Genomic DNA, 11,655 nt, shown 5'->3' with positions numbered 1-11,655 from the left:
GTCTTGCAAAACTATAGAACTGTTCGCCTTGATGTAATTGTATTTATACCACTATACTACTTCACACTTCTCTCCATATTCACTCTCTCACTCTCACTCTCACCCTCTCTCTCTCTCTCTCACACACACACACACACACTCACTCACACACACTCACACTCACACACTCTCACACACACACACACACACACTCTCTCTCTCACTCTCTCTCTCTCTCTCTCTCTCTCTCTCTCTCTCTCACACACACACTCACACACCATTCTCTATTGATATACTATACCTCTTTCACTCCTGTTTAGTTCTCTCATTGTTGGATTATTCGCCATTGTAACGTCTTGTAAAACTTTCGAAAACCAGCTCAATTATTTCTGTCAGAAAACAACAATTCAAGGAAAAACTCGAAAATTATATGCGAAAATGACCGAACAAATTGACTTGTCTGGTTTCATTTCTCAATCTATACCTGCTATGTTTCTAGTTGGTTTCAAGTCAGAATCGCCAGGTACTTAAATTCCAATTTTGAGATAATGCCTTTTGATGAAAAAAATTGTTTTCTTTCACAAAATCATTAAAAAATTAATATTCACAAAATTATTAAAAATCAGATTATTGAGTTCTGATTAGTGTTATGAAATGAAAGAGAGCTCCTCCAGTTCCCTTATTAAAATCATCTTTTAACGAGCTCCTTTATCTTACAAAAACTCTAATTAGTTCCTCGGACCTCGTTAATCTTTCTGTGAATAATGTTATATTTTACTCGTTGCAAATTGGCTGTCTTAGTTTTGTTCAGTATGGGGTTTTGTTCCAGGACGTTATTCTTTGGAAAATGGGTGAGAGAAAACTGAAAAAAGACCTGACAACCTTTTAACGACTCTAGTTTTTTGTATTATTCATCCTTTTTGTAATGAATTAATTAAGGTTTTATACTAATGTAATTAATTTAAAAATAGAATACTACCAATAAACGACCACCTGTCACTTTCTTTTAATCATATTTTTTTAATGTATTTTTAACATCAGAGAGCCAGATCAAGGTAGTTAAGTCCAAAGGTTGGGACGTTTGAAATTAAATTAATTAAACTTTGAAATTACTATTAATCTAATTTCAGGATACCTGTAAATAAGTAAACATGGTACAAAAATCCATCTTAATTAAACATTTTTGATTTATCACACTATTTTTGTAACAAAAAAAATTCATTACAACTTAAATCATTCAAGTGTAGAACAAACCAAATATTTGGGATTACAAAGACTGGTTTAAAAAGGTGAAAAGACAAAAAAACACAAAGCAATTCTTAAAAAATATATATATTCATCATAACTGATATAATAAAAATATTCAACATAAATTGATTCTAGTGAGACTTTTTATGCTTTAGAATTTCTACAGGAGTCAGATATAATACAGTGTTGCATTGTTCGCATTCATATCTTATACCATTTGGTTTTTTCGTTTCTTTTGATACCTCCTTTGGCTCATCGTCTGAAATAAATTGCATATTTTTTAGAATATTATGTTTTTATATATGTAAATTAACACAAAAATTAAATACCTGTTTTTTCTGTTTCATGGTACTTATTGCATTTTGCTAAATGCTGCAATCTTTCTATTGCAATCAAAGGTATTTTCAGATCACAGTAGGGGCAATCCCAATCATCAATTTTCAAACTATCACTAATACTACAAAAACAAAAAACTAAATTAATATACTGTAATATTGGAAAAAACATATTTTCGGTACCTATGGTACGTCAAGTACGGAGCAACCTTAGTTCCACCAACTTCTGAGTTTGGTTTCATCTCATACGTTGGATGAAAGGGGTTATCGCCATTGTAAACATTATGGCCAGTTCCAACAAAAATATGCTTTAAGTCTGCTGGAAGGATTCTTTTAACAGCGTATCTGATTTTAACTCTCATTATTTTCAATATATCATTAGTTAAATCATCTCGGAGAGAAGCAACATCAGCTTTATTTTGACCTTTAAAATAAAAAAATATAGTAATTAACCTGTTCAAAACAGTGGCATTAATTAAAAAATTTACAGTTACTTTACCTGCAGCAAAATGCAAGTCGATAAGCTTTCCCCATTTTGTTCGTAACTGAATTATTTTTTTAGTAAACGTTTCAGCCATAGTAGGGTCAGGAAATCGGAATTGGATCCAAGAATCGCATAAAATACTTTAAAAAATTGGAAAACGTTTAAAACGTGTTTAAAACATTTGTATTATCGTTATGAAAATGGCAATTACCATGTGAAATCTCCATTAGTGTGGATATCATTGGCAAATATAAGAACTGACTGCGCAGCTGGCATTCTCATTGTATGAACTAAATATGCTTTATTTGTTTTTAGTAGAGTCCTGAAAAACAATTCTTTTTAATAGTCAACTAAAATCACTATAACTCATTTTTACATAAAACCCCCACAAAAAAATTTTATTTACATATAAAAAAGAACCTGATGATGCTCACTGAGTGGCGATCTTGAATCGTACCCAGGAGAGTTGATGATCTTGGATTCATTAAGTTGTAAAACGTCCGGATTGTTACTGAAGTAACTCATCGGATGGAGGAACAGGTAAGGTTTGTGTTTTGTATGAAAAAGATGATCTCTAACATTCTAGAAAATATTATTACATAACTATAGGTTACTAATTTATAAAAAAAATTAAACTTAAATATTACCTTATGATGATTCAATACATCGATAAGAGCTACTTGTGGATATAACCCACTACATACTATGGTTTTTAAAATGGTTATATCCTTATAACTGCATGCTGTTGATGCTTGTATCAATTCCTTAAAATCAATAAAAAATTATATTAAAAAGAAAATAAAGATAGGATGGTCATCTCTGATCATCTTGTTTTACATATTGTCATTAGTTTGGTCTGTACATGAGTTTCTGCATTTACACTTTGGTGATGTCTGTTCAGTCAGACAAGGGACTGAATATGACAAAATACTGAAAATTGACAGACCGGACCAGGAGGATTTTAAAAAGGTGAAATTTTATAATTACTTTGAGCTGCGGTTGACTGTTTTTTATCCAGAATTCAATATCGTGAACATCCGTGCCATTTTCATTGTCCGCTGAAGACATACTTCCATCGGGCTTAAGAAATTTTTTTTTCTTTTGACTTTCATCAGTGTTGTGTGTTCTTTTCAGTCTTTTGAGGACTCTTAGTTCTCCATGGCGAAGAGCTCTTTCTTCACTTGTCATATACATATTCAAATCATTCGTTAATAATCCACTGTCCTGTGACAAAACATTTTAAAAAGTTATTATTATTATTTATAAAGGATGACATTAAACTATGATTTTTTGTGTTGGTTGATAAAGTACAAACTTGTAGGTGAACTTTAAATTGAGCTCGGATCTTGCACATTTCATAAAACCGCTGTTCCTCCAAACCAAGTGACCTACACCAATTCCTCGAGCTGTTTGATTTATCCCTCGCATTTTTAATCTTAAGCCATTCTTTCAAGCAATTCAAAAGTGTGATTGGATCACCATGGTCCGATTCTAAACATTTCCTAAGACTCTAAAATATAAAATTAACTTAGTAATTGATTTATTTGAATATGCGTGAACAACTTTTACATTTTCATTTTACCTCACATGTTTCATCTCTATAAGCTCTATTAGTAAACGGTGTTTGAACTGAAATAGTTGCTGCTAAAGAAAGTGCAGGATCTGCCTGTTCAAACATGGTCCCACAGATTAACATTTTTCCAACCGGAATGTCAACAGGCAATTTGGCCAATAATTCTCCCATATGTGTTAATTTTTCATTATTCCTCAAAGCCCCCTATAAAATGTACAAGTTTTAATCGAAAGAACAAAAAATCCTTACAATGAGAAAGCCTACATATTCTTTGAGTGTCTGAATTGAGTTTTCAATGCTCTCTTCACTCGGAGGTTCGATAAAAGGGAATTTTCGAGCGTTGGGCAAACCCATTGAAATCATCTGAAGAATTAACGAATCTAATTGTACCCTTTTGATTTCAGGGGTCGTGTACTCTTGCATGGCTTCGTAATCTTCTCGGGTGTAAAGTCGGAAACACACTCCTGGGCCAGTTCTTCCTGTAACACGAATATGTTTATAACAAAAAGTGCTCTGTTCAGTAAAGAATAAAAGCCTCTCCCTCTAGGTATTAAGAGAAGTCTTTCCCTTTTCTAAATTATCTACAATAAATTGAAATAAAACTTCTAATTTTTGGCTAATTTTCTAGAGCCTGTCATCCACTACCATTCAACATTTCTATAAATATATTCACCAAGTCATATTCCAAAACTGATTGATTCCTAGTCTTTCCTTAAAATTATTTTCAATATGTGAATTGTAACTATAAGTGGTGATTGCACAATCTCACATGGTCTGGATCATCTAACCACAAACCAACGTTGCCACAAACCGAACTGGCACTCATCTGTGAGAGAACAGCGAATAGTCGCCCATTTTACTCAATGCCCCTTCAGTAGTAGAGAACCTGATGCAGGATGTCTAGAAATTAGGCTATTTTCACAAAGCCTTCTGATTTAGAAGAGCATTTGGAGTTGTTGACTCCCTATTAAGGAAGCCGTTAAATGACGGTTCCATAGAACAGTAAGAGCAATAAAACGATTGTCTCTAGTCATTGTACATTGTGTTCAACCACTACCTTCTCTTCGATCAAGACTTCTGGTGGCCCTAAGCCTCTGTAGACCATCGAGGATGGTAAAGTGTGGCTATTACCAGTCGCTTGGGCTATTAACAGTCACAACATCTGTCGTTGGCCAAAGCATTTGCCATGCTTTTAAGAAAAAATTAATAATTATTTTTTAGTAAAATTTATTGTTACATCAAAGAAACTATTAAAAGAAAAAAAATTAACTCACTTGACAAGTCTAGAAAGGATGAAATTAAAATGATTTCTTTTATTTTTAGCTAATGTGTTCACAATGTGTTCTCAAAGCTTTAATTATTTATTTTATTTTTTATTTATTTTTTTATTGGATTGTCCCTGAACAAAGATATTTTGATTGATTGATATATTACTTTCTTGGGTGCTTGCTTTCCACAATATACACTGTCAATACTGAAACTACATCTTTGTATGCAGCTACCCCACAGATAACTGATTATATTAATTATGCAACATGGTAACAAATAAAATTTAAAATACTAAAATAAAAATTACCAGCACGTCCTTTTCTTTGTTCGGCACTAGCTTTACTGACCCAGAATTCTTTTAATCTGCTCATTTTGCATGTTGCGTCATAACTCATCTCTTTCATCTTTCCGCTGTCTATGACAAATCTAATTCCGTCGATAGTGACAGATGTCTCGGCTATATTTGTCGATACCACGCATTTTCTGTAGCCTTGTGGCACATAGTTAAAAACCTGAAAAATAACAGAGTAAGAATAAACTTAAAATTAGAGAAAATTTAATTCAATCAACTTTATATATACTTTGTTTTGTTCAGCAAGAGATAGAGAACTATGAAGAGGAAGGGGTATCCAATTTTTTGATTCTTCATTGTATCCATTAATTACAGTTATTAACGATTCAATTTCATTTAAGCCACTGACAAAAATTAAAACATCACCCCTTTCATTTTCTACAATAAAAATAATAATAATAACAATGGGCAAATAATAACTTTGAATTCACTTTCTTACTAGGATATTTTTGGTCAATACCACGAAGTATTCTAAGGTAAGGTTCAGCATTCAATTTTGTCTGCGAAGAATCCTTTTCAGCAGGAACTTCCGAAAAATGTACTTCTATAGGATGAAGTCTACCAGGAACCTTCAATAAAATGGCTTGTTTTTAATGTATTTAAAACAATTTACTAAGGTAATAATCACATCATAAATTATCTACCTGAATCACTTTAGCAATGTCTCCGAAATACTCTGAGAACAACGATATATTGATTGTGGCAGACATTAGAACGACTTTGAGATCTTTCCTTTGATAAATCAAGCATTTCAAAATGCCGAGTAAAAAATCATTGTATAAATTTCTTTCATGAACTTCATCAAGTATGATGACATCGTATTCAGAAAGCAGACCGTCCTGAGCTGCCTAAAATTATAGCATAAAAATCTAATTAATTATAACAAAAACAACAAATAAATAAACAATTGTATTGTTTAAATGTATTATTAAAGCTAACTAGTAAAAAAATAAATACCTGTCTTAAAAGGAAGCCTTCTGTCATAAAAATCAACTTGGTGTCCTTTTTTCTTATACTTTCGAATCTGATTTGATAACCCACTTTATCGCCAAATTTATTCTGTGTCTCAAAAGCTACACGTTTGGCAAGTGCAATGCACGCTATTCTCCGAGGTTGGGTACAAGCTATTAAAAAAAAAATGAAAACTTATGATTAAATATGAACAAATAGGTATAAATAATAAAATAATAATACCTATCCTGTTATATCCTGCATTCATTAAATACTGAGGAACTTGTGTTGATTTCCCGCATCCTGTATCACCAGCAATTATGGTAACTCGGTTTGAAGATACAGTTGAAAGAATTTCATCCCTGTGATAATCCATGGTCGTTAATTATAAACAGAACATGAAAATAATATAAAACTTACTTGTAAGATGTAACAGGCAGATTAGCTTTTGTCTCTTGCAAAGCTGCAAAGTTTTTATCATTTTCATTCTTTTTAAAAAGTAGATAGCTTAGAAGAGCCAGGCGGAAACCTTCCAGCGTGTCCTTACTAAACCCATGGCGGTTTTCTCTTATGCCAGAATTAATTTTATCATTTTGTTCGTCCGTTAATTTAAGATGGCTTTTAATCTTTGAGTACAATTCTCTGTTAGCTAAAACAAGAAGAATCCTAATTTTCTACTTTACATTGACCAAATAATCTTCAGTTGTAACTTAGAAATGTAATAATTAATTTAATTAAATTATTTACAGTATTGTCTAGAGATTAATGTGATAGCCCAGACCGCAAGAATAATCAGATCAGGATGATTGAGTAAGATCATACTTTAGATTAAACTTCTGTGTATACGTCATTCACACATAAAAGACAAAATATAAGTGAAATGAGTGTAGATATTAAGTATTTATATATATTTTAAATTTCCTTAGATTCGTCTGAATCCCAGACCTCTCTGGTGGGACCTGTTTGGTAAGCTTAATTAAACAACATCTCTGAGGGATTCTCGCCTGAGTGAATTTTAACCAGATACACCCTAGCTTCAAATATAAAGAATGATTTCCTCTTGGAGTCTGAGGAGTAATGTACTGGTTATCAATCATTTCAATCTGCCTATGGTGAGCCAAAATGCATCTGTCAGACAAAACCAGCAAGGACAGGCCAAAATGGTCTGAAATGTCAAACATACAAATAAATAATGTTTACAGATTACCGATAAGCTTATCAGTACTGATATCAGTTTCTAAACCCAAACCAACTCACTCTTAAATACATTCTTTCCTATTTACATACCAATCATTTGGGATGTATGAGTACTGGACATTCTACAATCACCCTCTACACATTATGTAACTAGTATAATTGAGGGGTCAGTGGGGTACTTATTATCCTACCATCAGCCCTCTTCACCACATATTCACGCTAATAAATACATTCAGCCTCAATATGCACAAAATGGAACACAAAACAAGATATCTATAAGTACTATATCCAATAAAACAGCCGTTTCCTCCAAAAGTTGAGACAGACATATTACTGTGCTCAAGGAGAATTTCCTTATCGGGCAGCATTCCTACACGCTCTCTATATGGAGCCAAGGAATGACCCTTCAAATACGTGCAACACATCAAGCATCAACTCTCTACATGCTGGACATATACGGGAACTTTGAACAAAAATCTGTGGGTCTTCCTCAAAATATAGATTACAATATTAGCAACAGCAATAAGGTCCAGCAACACACTGTTCTTTCACCTATCATAATTCATAAGAGTTCAACTGTCCTTGACTTCCAGCTTATATATTTTTTGGAGAGGCTTATATATCTTCGTTTTGCAGCTAGTAGATAAGTTACACTGCCTAGAGTATCTGTGATATCACTTTTGGTAATTTGGGAAGTAAACAGGGTGAAGATAGCACACCAGCAACAATAAATCATGAAAAAAGTAGGTAACCCAGCAATTTACAGTACTACAATTAAGTTTATACTGAGAACACAGATGCTGCCTCAGCAGATCCCATGTCAGAAAGTTCTTTGATTTTTTTCTAGGTACCTTCACAAATTAATATTTAATATGTACACTCAGGGGTGTCGGGGGCTACAATGGGTTAGGCATTGACACAGTGTTCAGCTGTAGGGTAAAGGTTCAAATCCAGCGGTTCTGATAAAAAAAAACACTCCAAGGACTTCTGCTATTGTGAACCCTTGTAAAAAAAAGAAAAGTACACTCAATTGTGATCGATGAATACTGATGCCATTTCAACAGATCCCATACCCAAAGAGTTCTTTCATCCCTTCTGGATTTCTTACAAATATTCAATATCTACATCTCAGCAGATCTCATAATGTAAATTTTTGTTACCCTTTCTGCTAATACTTATTATTGGGTTGTCCGGAAAATAATGCAGGATTTTGGTATTAAACAAAAAAAAAGAAACTAGTTACTTTAAAGCAATGTTCTTTAATCAAAATAATTTCCCATACTCTCAATACATTTCTCCCAACGTGTTGGTAACTTATTAATTCCGTCTGAGTAGAATTCAGAATTTTTAGAATTGATAAAGTCAATAAATGCATTTTCCAGTTCCGTTTGATTTTTGAATATTATGTGTTGTAAGTAGTGGTCCAGGTGTCTAAAAAAATGGTAGTCAGTAGGCGAGAGGTCCGGAGAGTAGGGTGGGTGAGGCAAAGTTTCATAGCCAAGCTCCAATAATTTTTGTGACGTTACACGTGACACATGTGGTCGAGCGTTGTCATGCAACAAAATGGGCCCTTTCCGATTGACCAAAGAGGGCTTCATTACTGCCAATTTCTGATGCATGGTATTAATTTGGTTACAGTATGATTCAGCATTGATGGTTTCGCCAGGATTTAAGAAGCTGTAGTGTATTAAACCAAATGAAGCCCACCATACCGTAACCATTACCTTTTTTTGATGAGTTGGGGGCTTTGGAGCTTCTCCTTTGTCGAGCCACTGTCCAGAACGTCTAGTGTTATCGTAGAGAATCCACTTTTCGTCACATGTAACAATTCTGGCCAGAAATGGGTCATTTTTGTTTCGACAAAGAAGTGATGCACAAACATCAAAGCGCTGATTTTTTGGCGATCGTTTAATGAGTGTGGAACCCAATTTTCGAGTTTTTTCACTTTTCCAATCGCCTTGAGGTGGTCAGCGACGGTCGTTTTACTGACTTTGAGTTGCTCTGCAAGTTCTCGAACAGTTGTTTTGGGGTTTTCTTCCACCACTGATCGCAGAACATCATCATTAAGAGAGGAAGGCCTTCCACGACCTTCTTCATATTCAAGGCTGAAATCTCCCTCCCGAAATTTTTTAAACCACCTTTGCACAGTGCACTCATTAACACAACCCTCGCCCCAGACTTGGTTAATGTTTCTAGCCGTTTGGGCTCCGCTTCGGCCGAGTTTAAACTCGTAAAAGAAAATCGTACGAAATTCTCGCTTTGACATTATAAGGATGACTGAATTATTTCCAAGTAGCGGAATGCTACAGAGGTAAACAAACAATATCATTTGGAAGAGGATTAATAAGTGTTGACATTCATACAAATGAGTAATCCTGTAAACGTAAACAGAATATTTTATATAGATTTTTTTTAATGAAAACTTAAAATCCTGCATTATTTTCCGGACAACCCGATAATTACTATATTCATGTGGGATCTCCTGAAAAGTCAGATCTACCTTAATAGATCCTTAGTCGGTCTTCAATCCTTTCTGGGGCATTTAAGAAGAAAAAATAATTTATTCAATTTATTCTGGGACAGGAGTGTCCCATTAGAATAATACATAGGTTAAAAAAGAATTTATTAACATTTTGACACAAAAATAAACCTTGACATGGTGATCAATGTAATAACAATGGCCTTATATAAAACAAAACCCAAAGGAGTTAAAACTAAAATGAGTTACTCTGAAAATTAACTTAGAAAAATAATAATTACCGACTAAATTTAAACTGTGGTTAAAGAGGTAAAGTTGAAAGGGAGAGGAGGTGCAAACAGTAGATGTTTAAAGAAGTAAGGGAAGCGGCATGGCGGATAATTACAAACGGATTCCCAGAATTTTGATTCTCGGACAAGGAAAGACTGTTTAAAGGTGCGTGTTTATGCCAGGGAAGGACTAGGACACAGGGAGATGAATGAGTATTGCAGGATTGGAAAGAGGATTTACTGGATAATGTAATGAGGACAAGGGGTATTAATGGCCTGGTAAAGAAAGGACCCAAAGAAATAAAGACTTCGGGAAGAGGGATAGAGCCAGGATATGTTCGAATACAGCCGTGATACCTTAGACCCTCGGGGGATGCAAACATAAACCTGATGCAACCGTTCATTAATCTTTGTAGGCACTTATTTCGTTCCCTCGAAAGCCCACGTAAGCAACATAGCCATAGTCAAAGGGGAATATGAGGGAGGAGGGCAGAAGTTTTCACGTAGAAAATGGTACGAGGAGCCAGGACTGGCGGGAATGGATGAGGGAGGCAATACAACTGCAGGAAATTTGAGAAATGTGAGGGATAGGTTTTGGACAAGGATAACTACAAGGTTTTATTAATATGAAGATATTAAATGAAAATAAGATATTATTATGAAATATCTACACACTAATTATATCTGCTGAGTTTCTATGCCCTGTATGCTTCCCAAATAACCACAGTAATGCCAGCATTTAGTGAATATACCGGTTGGTGACACATCTGGGACGCAAGTTGGTAACTGTTAAACTACAGTTTTTCAATAAAATATGCTTTTTTTCTAACTCAAAAGCTCAACTGCTTTTAAATTTAATACATGATAATCACCAACAATATAAACATAGCTTAAGATTGTCTTACAATGGTTTCCTTTATTCATGGAACTCGCTTTCCTTTTGATTCCATCGTAGGTCGTAAGGTAAAGCTGAAAATCGTCCAAATCCTCAATGAATTCTTGGAGGGAGAAGAGCGATTTCAGCTCATTTCTCCTCTTCCTGAACAAATTGCTGTAGCTGAATGACATACTGGTGAAAGCAGGGATCACCAGATTTCATGAGCTCCGGAAAATTGCCCTTCCACGTTTAATTGCAGCGTGATTAAAAAGTCGAAAAAGTTTAAAACAACGAATATGACCATTTTGATCAATGAAAACAAAACAGCAATGGAAATTGTAAACACTACAAGGTTATTGTCAAGTGAAGGTATCACAGACGGGTGAGAATGAGTTTGGGTCTTGGTTGCTCTCCCTTCCCTTGTCATCATGACACAACTTTTGTTTCGTGTCAATAGTCAAAAGCACAAATAATTTTTTTTATTTTAAAGCTAAATTGTTAAAAAAAAAATTAAAATTGATTAACACAAAATGGCACAGAACGACAGTCTTGTATGGTGTCAATAGTCAAAAGCACAAATAAACTTATTTATTTTGTTGCTAAATTGTCAAAGTAGTAAAAATAGGTCATTGGAATGAAGCA

The 11,655-nt window shown here is 34.1% G+C and overlaps 1 protein-coding gene across 1 annotated transcript; it reads right to left on the bottom strand.

Moving 5' to 3' along the window:
- Window positions 1–1,293: 1,293 nt before the first annotated feature.
- Window positions 1,294–11,363, bottom strand: LOC106672470 (probable ATP-dependent RNA helicase DHX34). The gene is made up of 19 exons (XM_014403930.2): window positions 11,042–11,363; window positions 6,612–6,840; window positions 6,435–6,553; window positions 6,198–6,364; window positions 5,885–6,088; window positions 5,680–5,809; window positions 5,470–5,618; window positions 5,196–5,400; window positions 3,884–4,098; window positions 3,629–3,823; window positions 3,362–3,556; window positions 3,034–3,270; window positions 2,694–2,810; window positions 2,453–2,628; window positions 2,258–2,368; window positions 2,062–2,186; window positions 1,746–1,986; window positions 1,557–1,684; window positions 1,294–1,486 (listed from the first exon to the last, which is right to left on the bottom strand). The coding sequence occupies exons 1-19, from the start codon at window positions 11,202–11,204 to the stop codon at window positions 1,359–1,361; spliced, it is 3,234 nt and encodes a 1,077-aa protein (XP_014259416.1). The 5' UTR covers window positions 11,205–11,363; the 3' UTR covers window positions 1,294–1,358.
- Window positions 11,364–11,655: the final 292 nt, after the last annotated feature.

This window comes from Cimex lectularius, unplaced genomic scaffold (assembly GCF_000648675.2).
Source record: "Cimex lectularius strain Harlan isolate CLEC.00 unplaced genomic scaffold, Clec_2.1 scaffold167, whole genome shotgun sequence".
Taxonomy (NCBI): Eukaryota; Metazoa; Arthropoda; class Insecta; order Hemiptera; family Cimicidae; genus Cimex; species Cimex lectularius.
This window is presented reverse-complemented; position numbering and strand designations above follow the sequence as displayed.